This window comes from Sinocyclocheilus rhinocerous, unplaced genomic scaffold (assembly GCF_001515625.1).
Source record: "Sinocyclocheilus rhinocerous isolate Xijiao unplaced genomic scaffold, SAMN03320098_v1.1 scaffold2149, whole genome shotgun sequence".
NCBI lineage: Eukaryota > Metazoa > Chordata > Actinopteri > Cypriniformes > Cyprinidae > Sinocyclocheilus > Sinocyclocheilus rhinocerous.
This window is the reverse complement of record NW_015629053.1, coordinates 311,452-326,020: the sequence shown is the minus strand read 5'-3', so window position 1 is coordinate 326,020 and position 14,569 is coordinate 311,452. Positions and strand designations below refer to the sequence as shown.

The 14,569-nt window shown below is 37.3% G+C and overlaps 1 protein-coding gene and 1 pseudogene across 1 annotated transcript in view; one reads left to right on the top strand and one right to left on the bottom strand.

Annotated features, from left to right (window-relative positions):
• The window catches only part of LOC107738648 (cellular retinoic acid-binding protein 1-like), a 12,765-nt gene extending 11,538 nt beyond the window's left edge, over positions 1-1,227 (top strand). The window contains exon 4 of the mRNA XM_016550429.1: positions 956-1,227. Coding sequence (XP_016405915.1) covers positions 956-1,006 — 51 coding nt within the window. The 3' untranslated portion in view covers positions 1,007-1,227. The remainder of the gene's footprint in view (positions 1-955) is intronic.
• A 975-nt stretch (positions 1,228-2,202) lies between these two features.
• Positions 2,203-14,569, bottom strand: part of LOC107738657 (paired amphipathic helix protein Sin3a-like) — a 23,902-nt pseudogene continuing 11,535 nt past the window's right edge.

Here is a 14,569-nt window from a genome sequence, read left to right as displayed (position 1 = left end):
TACAGTATGTGGAATAATGTACAGTATGTGGAAAATAATGTGTTTTTTGAACCTTAAACCGCATAAACACATTTCATTACACCAAATACACAAAATAATGTTCTTTTTTAGCAACGTCATATGACCCCTTTAATGGTAGTGTATGAAAGTGAAATTATATTTTTTGCATAATTTTAATTAAGAAAATTGCTTCTGTTTAAGATACATGAAATGGTTGCTATGAAATAAGCCTTAGAAAAACAGAGTCGGCCATTTTATTTCTAAAATGTTTAAAATGTTATTTCACCACATAATGCTTTCAAACACAATACGTAATGTGTGAAATGTTCATGAAAAAAAAAAAACTCTTCTATGATGGATGTCCACTGTTGGACATTATCAGAAGACAAGTTCAATAAGCTTGTGAGAGTGTGAAGAGAGTTTATTTTCTAAAAGTCCACAGGGCCAAAAGTGCTAATAGTTGATGAAACACCCATATGTGGGCCTTGATCCAAATTCAACAATAAAATAAAAGTGTCATGAATCAGTTCCAGGACAGGCGCTCCTGACGGCCGACCCCTGAGAACAAATGTCAGACGCTTATTCAGGCTGAACACAGGAATGTGAAGGACTGTCCAAAACATATGCAGGTCTGACCCAAATCAGAACCGCTCACTTGAAATCTGACAGTCAGGCCACTTGACATTTCTCACGGTTTGCTAAGTGAATTCAGAGCTCGATGTCTGGAGAACAACAATCCCAGAATGCAGCACTGATTGTCTTTGGCGTTTCCCTGCGAATCTAGGACACATTTCCATAAGATGAATGTGCTTCCTTTAGTTTAGTCCAAAATAAAGCACAAAAGGGATTACGGACAGTTCCGATTGTCTTTATTTCATAAACACAACATAATGGAGGTTAACTGCAAGACGCTCTGCTTCAAGCAGATTTCTTTGTTCCTTTCTCTCATTTTCAGATCTTTGGGGCCGACAACGTGGTGTGCACAAGGATTTACATGCGAGAATAAGGAGAAGTGGAGACAGCGACCATGAAAAACGCAACCAAACAGCCCTGCATCCCAAGAAACCTTCTGTCTAGAAAAACCAGAACCCTTCTTTACATGTCAGGCAATGAACATGTATCCGTGCAGTGCATTGTGGGATTTCATTCTGTTTGTTTCTCTCTCTTTGTCCGTTTCTGACACAGATATGTGTATTGCAAACAAAAACAGTAATAAAAATGGAAACGAACATCAGTGGTTCTCTCTCTGTCATATTTTTTGAAGAGCTACTTAAAGGTTTCAGAATTAAAAAGGTCTGATGTCATAGAATCTTTTCAAGTTCCAATAAGAACCTTTGATTCTTTAGAAAACCATCATGTACTGGTGCTTTAAAGAAGCTAGAAACCAAAACGCTGATCTGTAGAGCCTATCAAGAACCTCCAAAGATCAACTCAAGAATCCAATGTAGTAAAAACAGAAGATGGTTCACTGCTGAACTAATGAGTCTTCTGCAGAGAGACAGTTGTTCTGTCATTAGACACAGACTCTGGCCCGCAGTCAGATTCGGGCGGGTGGCAGACGCAGATAAGCAGCAGACGCTTCCACCCTTTAAGAGACGTGATGCTGAAGTGAGTGATCAGATTTAGCTGGTTGTGTGAATTTCTCTAAACAGAACGGAAATCCAAACGCACAGACAAAGAGGCGGGTTTTAAACCCTAAATCCAGACAAAGGGATGCCAAACACACCGTCTACACTGAGAGCGGGCGATGCAGCACAACAAAACTAGAATACTACACACGATGATCAACAAAGCTGTCTACACTGCAAACAGGCGATACAATAAATGTGAAGGCTCGCATTATAATGAACAAAGTTTTTAACTTGCGCACTTGTACAATAAAACTAGAGGGCTTGTGATGATCTTGGGATGAAGCTTTCTACACTTCAAACAGAAAATGAAAGACAGACAGACAGACACACACACACAGAAAGACAGACAGACACACACACACACACACACACACACAGACAGACAGACACAGAAAGACAGACACACACACACACACACACACAGACAGACAGACACAGACAGACAGACACACACACACAGACACAGAAAGACAGACACAGACAGACAGACAGACAGACAGACGGACGGACGCATGGATAGGAGGAATGTGTGGGAGAGATGGAGCTGTTTTGGTCTGTGGCTGCAGTGAGATTAAAGCTGATGGATGAGGCAATCCATCACTGCGATGAGAAACACAGGATAGACTCTCCTCATCTTCCTCTCTGTCTCGCTCCTCGCAAACTGTGACGACAATACAAAACAGAGCCAAAGAGTATGTGCAGATTTTCAGACAGTGCTGCTGATATTGCGCGTGTGTGTGTGTGTGTGTGTGTGTGTGTGTGTGCGCGGCCCTCACATGAAGAGAAAACCATAGACTAACTACCACATAGGCAGTTTAGTGTGTAGTTTTATGTGGCCAGATTTTGACTGAAACAAAGCCTGGACTTCACTGCTGCTTATTCTGGCTCAGAACAGTCCACTAACACAGAAAGAGTTCATCTGACTGACATAGGCGACCAACCACATTTTAATATATATTTTTTTAGATGCTGTTTAGGGTTGTAGTTATCTGCAATAATTTATGTAACAATAATAAGCCGAAATTAAAAATAAATTATGATTTTTGTATCAGTCTGTAGAAACGTTAACAGCTACAAACAACCTTTTGCTCTGGCAACACTCCTGCTCAACCAATAAAAAACCCTGAATGTTCAACTCAGTTCCCACTTTTAATATAAACGTCTCAGGAAGTCCTGACTCGATTGTTGCAGCCGTTCCGCGCGTCTTTGCCTGTGCTTTGGCTCAGCTCTGAAGTTCTGAATCACTGTCACCAACAAACAAACCCCAAGACACGAACCACAAAACATCAAACGCCGAGGAACGATTAGTCTTCCTGCCACCGGGCTGCCAGGAGCTAAAAGCTGCTCTTTCAACACGCCGTTTCACAAAACCAAACAACGCAACCTCCCAAACCGGCGGTTGCCAGGCCCTCCTCACACCGCCCTGATTTCTGACCCGCTACACCGCGGAAGAATGCGTTCGTCCACAATAAACACACTCAGAAAGCCCGGGCCACCGCGCAAATGTGTGCCGTTATGTTAATTTGATGAGGGCTTTGGTTCCGACGCTGCTCTCCGCACTGAAAGAGCTCATTGTTGGGAACGATCAGCAGACGGGGGCTTTGAGAAACACTGCGCGCTCTATGAGCTCGGACAGGGGTTCCCTGCAGCCCTCCAGATCTTCCGAGGGGCCCGCAGGGGCCAAAACGAGGCCAGCGCCGCTGTGAACTGAAACAATTAAAGCTAATCTGTCGTTTGAAGTGAATCTAAGGGAGTTAATGAGAAGATTTTACGCGTTCATTCGGCATTTGATGCTCCAGCTATGCAGAATGGATTTCTCCGCATCCAGATTTGCATACTATCCATCCTAAATACCCTGCATAACCAGCGTTAGCATGGCCCTGCTAGCCCCTGCTGATAATGTAACAACAAAACGTGTAAGAAAAATATTAACAAAAATAGTGCAATGAATAGCCTACCCTTGATGCATCCCAAATCACAGTAGATCTAGACAAGGAGTTTGTGAAGATTATTTTCTAAATAATAATGGCAATGACAATAGTATTAATAAAAATAAAAATAATACAAAAATTCTGCAATAGCCTACCGAAGTTGCAATAGATAGTTTTAAAGGTATGACATTTTTATTATCAGTTAGTAATTTTAGTGCTTCAACTTAGTTAGTTGCCAAGGTACCATAACTAAATTTTCTTTTATTTGTTAATTTATATTTATTTTAATATATTTATTATATACATTATTTAATATATAATTATTTGTATATATTTTATTTCATTAATGCAATTGTTGTGACAGATGGTTTTAAATGTACGAAAGTACCGTATGCGTTACATTTTAAGGTAGGCTAAATAATTTTAGATGCATCTCATGTAATTTTTGTATTATTCATATGCCGTTAGTTTTTATTAATATTTTGAATTAGCTTTTATTTTTATATTTTCAGTTTTCATTTTAATTTTTAGTTGCTATGCATTTCATTTTTATTATTGTTGTTCTTTTAAAATATTACTATTTAGGTTTAAAGGGATAGTTCACCCAAAAATGAACATTTGGTCATTAAAGGGTTAGTTCACCCAAAAATTCTGTCATTAATTACTCACCCTCATGTCGTTTCAAACCCGTAAGACCTTCGTTCATCTTCGGAACACAAATTAAGATATTTTTGATGGAATCTGAGAGCTGTCTGACCCTGCATAGACAGCAACGCAACTGAAATGTTCCCAAGTCCAGAAACGTAGCAAGGAAATCTGTAAAATAATCCATGTGACATCAGGGGTTCATCCGTAATTATACGAAGCTACGAGAATACTTTTTGTGCACAACAGAAAAAAAAAACGACTTTATTCAACAATTCGTCTCCTCTGCATCACCCTGTAGTGCCATTTTGGAGAATATCATCTGGAGGTAAACAGCGTATGCTGTTCTGTGTCAGCTGCGTCACACGGATACGCTGTTTCCGTTCAAATCAAATCACAACAACGTAGGAAACGGATCTCTCTGGACTTGGGAACATTTCAGTTGCGTTGCTGTCTATGCAGGGTCAGACAGCTCTCAGATTCCATCAAAAATATCTTAATTTGTGTTCCGAAGATGAACGAAGGTCTTACGGGTTTGAAACGACATGAGGGTGAGTAATTAATAACAGAATTTTCATGTTTTGGTGAACTAACCCTTTAAAGGTGCAATAGGGGATTGTCTTCAGAAAATGTTTTTGTTATGCTGGTTTAAAGTATCTTCATATCCCGATAGCAATCATTTAAATCTAGCGCGGGAATTGAAGATCGGATTTATATCCGTTTTGCGACGACACATTTATGTGGCCAATTGTAAATGGAAACGTTTTAACAAATCAGATAGATATCCGATCAACGAAAATATATGAAATGACCAGGTGTAAACAGGCCCAAAGTCATACCGGTTTGGAATGTCATGAAGGTGAGTAAATGATAACAATTTTCATTTTTGGGTGAACAATCACTTTAACGTCAGTCAGTGACTTCCTGTCCCGCCAGAAAAATCAGCAAAGCAGACCAGACTTTATGACTATAAGTTTGGCTCTGCATGACTCGAGTTTATTTGACAGTTATATCAGCTTATAGAGACGCCAGATCAGACTAATGAAGGTTCCCTCGGTATCCGTCTGTCGCTCTCCCACACACACCTCAGACAGCGCGGTCTGTCTCTCTCTCTCTCTCTCTCATTAGCTCGCTGCAGGAGACGCAGCACCTGTCAGCCCGAGCGCCCGTCACAGACACACACAACAATCTGTGTCACTCTGACTGGGCAGAAGAAAAAGCACCATCCTTCAACCTGTCCAAAACAATTCTGTCTAGTAACTAACATACACACACGGATCATTCCAGTCCTACGGAGTCAGATGGGGTCCGCTGAGAAAACATTCAGACTGGATGAATTATTTTACACCTTTCACTTCGAAAGATGAGTTTTGCAGTCTGTCCACTTACCTGCTTATTAATTTTACCTCGCAAAACATCTTTATGTAAACACCAAATGCGATGTAAAATTATTGTCTTATTGATATGAATGCTGGTATAGATTCATAGTATTACTAACGGACAGCTTTCTTCAGGCATTACAGATAAATCGTAGTAGATTAAACAAAAGTATAGGATAAATTAATGGTTCATGTAAAAGTCTTGACTCAACAGAGAGAAAGAGAAAGACCATTTTTTGAATAGCATGCTACATTTTTGCAGTATGTATTCTGTGCGCACAATGCAAATATGTATGCCTAAAATACACACATGACCAAAATCTACAGAATACAACACATGTATCCCACAATGCAATGTGCTCAACATGATTTTACATTTCCATATCCGAATTAATGTCACCCTCATGTATCTGACATTATACACAAAACTGATTAAAACTGATTTGTAAGATAACTGGACTAAAGTATGTGGCATGTTTACATATACATATACATACATAGGCCTATTTATTTATTACAAACAAGGATAAAAAGGTTTTATATTTAGCACACCACATTTCTGGGTACAAATTTGTCCCCAAAGTATGGTTAATCGTAATCAGAATTATAGGCAGAGCTGGGTAGGTTAGGCTACATACAAATTGTAGTCCATTACTGATTCCAAATTACATGACAAAAATTGTAGTTAGTAATGTAATCCATTGCATTACACATTTTAGGTAATATAATCAGACTACATTTTGATTACTTTTAGATTACTTTTAGATTACTTTTGAACAAACTCATTTATCACAATGATTTAAATAGGACAATCTTGTACCATATATATATATATATATATATATATATATATAAAAAAGTAAGAAAATATATTCCATTCGTTGTAATTAACAAGAAGTACATTAAACATTACATTATGTTAAGGTTTCCCGAACTAGGGTTCGTAAAGGAACTGTAAGGGGTTCAGAGTTTAATGAAAAGCTAATAACGGATTAAATCATAATAATGTAAAATTTAAATAAACAGCTTAAAAATATTGCCAAAATAAAACACACACACAAAAAAAATTTATTCGTTTACCTGCATGTCATGTGACTTTTAACAAATGTCAGAGAACTGTGAACATGCAAATGTGATATTAATTATTAAAATATTTATTTTAAAATCTCAGGAGTACTTCAAGTAAATATATTAGGTAAAAGAGGTTCAGATAACAAAAGTTTGTGAATGCCTGCATTACATGTAAATAAGAAATAACATCAATATGTGCATTTTAATGTGTTTGAAAGACAAAAACCTTCCAAAGACATAGTAATACATGGTTAAATAACCTACTGAGTGATAATTCAAATAAAAACTTATGTATCAGTAGTTAATGCCTTGTTGAAACACTTCTTACCCCTGAAAATGAGTTTTGTAAATCCAGTGGTCAAATGCTGTGTGGCCTCTCAGTTTTCGGTGTAATTCTAGCCACCCGACTAGTGACTGGTCTTTGTGTGAAACTGGAGGACTTTCTGAATGTATATAAGCGGTAGGCTATTTGAGAAAGGAACATTTAAAAGATGAAAAAGAGGAATTGGCGAGAATCAACAAATCATCATTTATTGCTATTGCGTGAATAATATGTAATCAATAAAAAAGTAACTGTAGTCTGATTACGAGTATTTGAAAATGTAATTTAATCTAAATACAAGTACTTCATTTTTGGAATCTGATTACGTAACTTGCGTTACTTGTAATAGATTACCCCCAACACTGTCAGTTACTACCCAGCTCTGTTTATAGGCATCATTATAACAACTGGCCATGAAGGCAGAGAACCACCTTCCTCTGTACAGAAACAACCCTGTAACCAGAGCATCAAAACTAAGAGGACATCGCCTCCTGGTGGTCACAGATAACAACTACAGCCTGATCACCGAGAAAACATGAGCACTCAGAGCATATATTCAGCAAATATACCACCCATTTTTGCAGAAAGTAAACAAGTCAAAAACAAGCCAGATGTTTATGCTACAAATGTAATTTTTATTCATTTAAATAATATGCAAATAAAGGGTCTATAATGATCCACAGCAGCCATGTCTCTGGTTACGTGCTCCTTCACCCAGAGCTGAGTCCAGGCGTGAAAGCGCTGGTGCAGACGTGTGCTCACTCGCTCGTGAGACTGAGAGAGAGAGAGGGAGAGGGAGAGGGAAAGGGAGAGAGAGAGAGAGAGAGAGAGAAAGAGAGAGCAAGAGAGCCGTGAGTCACAGTAGAGTACAAATTTTCGCAGCCACAATATTTTTAAAATGCAACAATTTGCTATGCGGTGAAACTTTTTTTTTTAAATTCTGGGAAGTAGCTTGGCCAAAACTCATATAGATGTCTATCTGCTAATATTGCTATCATTTTTTTATTTTAATTAAATAATACTATTAATTTAAATATTAAATCCTATCAATATCCTTTTAATTCTATTAATATAAATATTAATACTATTGGCGACAAAGGGAAAAAATATTGCACAAATATAATTATATATTTATATAAATATATGTTACAATATAAAATATTATTATTATAAATATTAAATCATATTAATATACTATCTTTTTAATAGCATAATATAAATATTAAAATGGGCCAAAATGGCAACAAACAATCAGAGGAAACAAATCAGAGGTTGTATTATTGAACAATATGTAACTGCAGTTTCATACTAATAATTTTTGCATATTTAAATATATAAATGAGATGTTAGACTTTGGTTCTTTTGTAAAACATGTAAAAAAAAAAGAAAAAAAAAAAGGGGGACAGGTAAGTTATAGATGTGCTAGTTCATGTGACCCCCCCAAAATTAAAAAAAAAAACAAACAGAAGGCTTATCTCATAAATATTAATTAGGTTATGCACAGATAATGATTTTTCAGTTTTTTAAGTGCACAAATGAACAAAACTGAAAAATCTTGATAAAAAAAAAAATGGAGACATTTCTTCTGTATTAGACATTTAAAAAAGAGCTAAATATGATTTTGATTGTAATTAGCATCTTGTCACATTGCTTTTACCTGGTGGGCTCTCAGCAGCGCGGTGCGTCTGTACATGTAATCTTCTGATTTGAAGACGTACACCATCTTATAGGAGTTGAGTTTGAACATGCACTCCATCTTCATGCTGTCTGCGTTCTCTTTTCTGCCTCCGTCCTTCACGTCCTTCACCTCCTTCTCCTGAGACTCACAGCCACGCTGACACTTACGGATCCGCCGCAGGTTCCTACACAAACAGAGGAGGACGGTGACGACAAACCAATTGTATTTACCTCTATGAACTTCTCTGCTGCATGAGAACAGTGTGAATGCTGAGATTCAATCATTGGTTGGGCAGTTCAGGGGTCAGGGGTCACAAACACAGGGTACCTTGGCAGAAACACAGGCTTTTGAGACAGATGTTCCTTCAGGTCTGGAGATGTGAAATCAGCCGACAGATACCGCACAACGTAATCCGACCAGCACTACACATGTGACCATGAGAACAGGGAAAATGTATTACATTAAGATTCTTTAGAATAACAAACACAAAAGTGTTATTTTAGTATCAGTTAGATGCTATCATTATTTTTTTTTATATTAAGTTTTTATTTTTTTATTTTTCATTTCCATTTTAAAGTTTAAGTAATTTTCCTGTCATTTTTCTTAACTAATTTATTTACATTTTTAGTTTAGTTTAGTACAACTTAAACTGAGTGAAAATTAGAAATATTGTTTTGGCAAATAGTTGATATTAAAAAAAAGTTTTTTTTTGTGGTTTTAGTTTCAAGTAACTATAATAACCCTGGAACTGAAGAATAATAGATCTGGATTTGACTCCCCCCCCCTTATTTTCTTATTCAATTCTTTATTTTATTATTATTATTATTATTATTATTATTATACAGGGTTTCTACAAACATGAACAAGTTAAATTTAAGACTTTTAAAGACCTTTTTAATACCACCTATGAAATTTAAGACCTAACCCTGTAATGAAAATACACATTTTATTACATACATATATGTAATTTTTAATTTGTTTAAATAAAAAAAGAAAACAAAATATAATTGCTGTAATAAATGATATTACTACGATATAAAAAGTGAACTTTTCATATCAGCAGACAATATTCCATACAAAATATCCCTGCAAAATAACTGCATCACTGAGATTTTTGGTGGAGTAAACAATTTATTCTGAAGCAGTATTTTCATCAGTGTTCTATCATCTTTTACATACTTAAATCTGCATATATTTATTTACCTTTACAAAGGTCTATTTATAACCTTTTTAGATGCATGCATCATCTTTCATGTCAAATTATTACAATTTATCAATAAATGCAATATACACTATAGGGCTGCTACCAGTCAGATTAAATAATTTACACTGTAAATAACATTAATTACAACTGCAATAAATAATGTTATGAGATTAATGTTTTAAATACATTTATGAGTATACAAATAACAAATGTTGAGGGGAAAAATGCATACTTTTCAACAAACTTCTCAACTAAACTACCAGTAAGTGACGGTAAAAAAATCAATATCACATTTGTATATGGTAATTTTTGGAGAAAAAAAGGCACTCTTCCGTGTGAACTTGATTAACTATATGAAGTGGTATAAATATACACATTTTCTGCCCCCATGTCTTGAATTTGTGATCATTCTGAATGTATTTTAATAGACTGAATCATGCCATAAAAGAGCGCACTGTAAATGCGCACACGCACAAGACTTCACGTAGGCTAATGCATGCACTCTGTAGGTGTTTTGAATGTTTTGTTGCGTCGTGAGAATATTGAGCAAAATAGCTCACTTGTCATCGTGTTACTTAACTATATCATGTTATGAATAAACTAAACATTTAGAATTTTTACCTCTGTGTTTCTTCTGAGTTTATGTGTGCTGTTACGCTCGTTTGTTCTGAAGTCTCTCACAAAGAGACAAACAGAGTGAGCCTTAACAGCGCGACCTTGATACCAGAAATATACTATCCATTATCAGTTGCTGTTTACATTGAACGTAGGCTAATAAAATTAGAAGAATCATTCTTCGATACTTCGCTGGTTATTTTTTGTCACTTATGTTTTAATCAGGCTATTCTGGTCAGGCAGTTCAACCTGTATTCTGCTACTGTGATTCTCTCTGATGATGCAGTAACTAACGTTACCGCGGGGAAGAAAAAATCTTCAGTCTGTCCAATGATTGTAAACAGTCATTTAGGTCCGTCAGACTGAAGATATTTTAGCGGTAATGTGACCAAAAATATTTAAGACCCATCGAATCCGAATTTAAGACATTTTAAGACTTTTTAAGGACCCGCTCATTCAATCATTCTTTCTTAAAATTATTACTTAATTTAAATGTTTTAAATGATTTCATTTTAAAATTACTACAACATTCCAATTCAGTTCAAAATGACAGAAGTGTGGACGTTCGCATCCATGTTTGATCTGTTAATCAATCAGTGAAGCTCACCTCGATCTCCATTGGCCCATCTGAGTTCTCCTCCTCTGTGTCCAGCAGCTCCACAGTGAGCTGAACGTTCCCTTTGTTCTTCATAAACATCAACTAGAGTGAGAGAAAGAGAGATTAAAGACTCTTAATACCGTGAGTCTCTCCGTGTGGCCTTCACTAGCCGCTCATTTTGAAACTCTACCTTAAAGCAGTTCTCGTCGGACATGAGCTGCTCTGCTTTGCGCTGGTAAGACATTTCCACCGGTGCCCTGCTGCTCTGTGTGAGCAGAGATCCGCCTGTGGCTGAGTGGCTGCTCTCACTCAGGTACAGTTCAGTGACCTGAACACAGATCTCCTCACTCACTATGTGCTGGAGCTACAGTTACAGACAGGGAGGAAAAAGAGATTTTCATATCCTACAAGGCCAATCAAGGATTATAAAAACTGATCTTTTGAGACATTGTACTACGAACTTTTGATTTCTTGAAAATCTCACAACTTCTTCACAAGTCCAATAAATAAATAAATAAATAAATAAATAAAGTATATGAAGTGAATAAACAGAAGAACAACAAAAAAAAAAGTTATGTAACCAATTATGAAAAATTCAAGAAATTATGAAATGTTTGTCAAAAATTACATTTAGAAAATGGAATAAACAAATATAAAAAAGCAAAATAAATTAAAAAGTAAATAAAATATAAAAATATATAATAGAAATGGAATAAAAATATATCATAATTTGTGCACATTTCAAAACAAGTCATTTTTGTAGTTTTATTTTATTCTCTTTGTTATTCATACTGTTTATCCACTTTATTTTTTCTATGTTATTTTTCATATCCAAAAAGATCATTCATGAAACCTTTTTTCATTAAAAACACTTCAATTAAGTAACAATATCTAACAAAATTAAATAAAGGGAATAAACAGAAATACAAGAAAGTAAATTATATCCATAAATTATGTATGTATGCGCGCTCCCTCAGGTCCTCTTCGATCTGTCGTTCGGCCTGCACATAGAGCCGCAGCAGACGCGAGCACAGGGTGTGGTGCAGCCGGAGGAAGATGTACCAGTTGTTATTCACGTAAAACAGATTATACGCGTCCTCGCAGGAGCGAAGCCGTTGAGCTGTGGACGTGCTAAACAGCAGTTTGGACTTTGTCGGGCTGCCGCTGACTTCTCCCGTTAGCCCGTTGTGCTTCTTCGACGCCCCCTCGTCGAGGTCCATGTCTTCCTCGTCGTCATCTTCCTCGGCGTCCGACAACACTCCTCTCTGGGAGAATAGCATGTCGGGGATGAAGTGGTAGATGATCTGTTTAATCTTGTATTTGTCCTCTTTGTTGATGCTGCTCTGGCGTTTCACGTGATGGACGATTAGCGCCGCCGCATCCTCCAGAATCTGACGGTCCTCGTAGGTCTGCGTCAGGTGAGGCCCGCTTGGAGACGTACTGTTGTCCTCCGAAGCCTGTTCCTGCCGCTAAACGAACACACAACCATCTATCAAGTTTCTCTGAGAGGAACAAACCCTTTTAACTTCCTCTAGAGCAGAGGTAGGCAAGTTCGGTCCTAGAGAGCCGAAACAGCAGTTTGGACTTTGTCGGGCTGCCGCTGACTTCTCCCGTTAGCCCGTTGTGCTTCTTCGACGCCCCCTCGTCGAGGTCCATGTCTTCCTCGTCGTCATCTTCCTCGGCGTCCGACAACACTCCTCTCTGGGAGAATAGCATGTCGGGGATGAAGTGGTAGATGATCTGTTTAATCTTGTATTTGTCCTCTTTGTTGATGCTGCTGTGGCGTTTCACGTGATGGATGATTAGCGCCGCCGCGCCCTCCAGAATCTGACGGTCCTCGTAGGTCAGTGTCAGGTGAGGCCCGCTAGGAGACGTACTGTTGTCCTCCGAAGCCTGTTCCTGCCGCTAAACAAACACAAGCATCAATCATGTGTGGGAAAATGAATTTCTCTGAGAGGAACAAACCCCTTTAACTTCTTCTAGAGGATAAAGAGCATCTCACCTCATCAAAGATGCTCTCGATCTCGTTGAGAAGCGTTTTAGAGCGCAGCACCTTAGTGTCGTTCTGTTTGAAGTTAATGCCTTGATGGTCCAGAGATTTTAAATAAAACATAGACAAATACATTTATAAAAAAAACCCTACATTGGTCAACTATTAATTTAGAATATTATGATATATAGTGCTAGAGAAATTATAAAGTAATATTATTGCTGATGTAAAATGTAAAAACACAAACTCACTCACAAACCCTCTACTGCCAAATAAATTCTGGGCCAGTAAAAAAAATAAATGCGTTTAAAATATCTGAAAAACCCACACCGGTCAACCACTAAATTTGAATAATATACTACAATGTAATATAATAAACGTAATGTGCCTTTCGAAGGGTGTTCTCTCTAACCTCTTGAGTACAATGGGAACAGACACTGCCGGATTCTTCTTCAGTCCATCGATGATGTCCAGAGCTTTGTCTCCATATATCCTCTGGATGGCTTTCCTGTGGATGATCTCCGAGCAGCCACCCAGAGTGTTGTCCAGTCGGAATTTCACCTGCTCTTCCGCAGACATCCGAGACAGCTTCTTCTGAACCACCTCCAGCACACGAATGGTGGCCAGGTTGGTTTCCAAGACAACATCCAGCTAGAGGGAGGAGTCAACGACATCATTAGCAAGAATTACATCACAAACAAATCAAAACAGCAAGTGGAACAGTAAAAATTTTCTTGTGTGTGGAAGCGTCTCACCTCGAATCGCTCGTCCTCACACCTGTACATGTGTTCTTCATACTGAGTCTTCTTGGAGCTGACGAAGGTAGAGTCCTCAGACCAGGAGGGGAAGGAAACCCAGGTATCATTCAGCACCTGATGCATCCACAAAGAATTTAGTAATTTGATGCATGTTCAATATTAAGCCGTCAAGGTGATGAGGTTTGTAAAGAAGCTGTTGTTAAGGGAAAATCCTCTCTTACCTCTTTACAGAGTGATGTTCTTCCTGTGCATTTGGGAAGCTGGTAGCTCTTGGGTAAAGCTCGATAACTAGAGCCCAGACGCTTGCATGAAGCGTAGTCAATTTCCATGGCAATTCCTTCAGTGGCTCTTTCTTTTGGGTACCTCTCCAGGTGTGACATCTCTTTATATCCAAGGAAGTTCTTGAACCAAGTGAATAGCTCAGGAAATTTACTGGGGAAAAACGGGTTGATTAGTAAAAACACAAATCCACTACTGCAAAATAAAAACTGGAGGCAGCTTTGTAATAAAAAAAAATAATAAAAAAAAATGAATGACTGAATGCCAAAACAATTCTAACTACTGCTAAACAAATGCTAGGGGAGTTTTGTAAAAAATGTAATATAAAAGTTTTTGCATAAATAAATAACATAACATAAAAAAAAAAAAATGAATGAATGCCGAAAATGTAAAAAACTAAATCCCATGACTGCAAAATAATTTCTAGGGCAGGTTTGCAAAAAAAAAAAAAAAAAAAAAAAAAAAAAA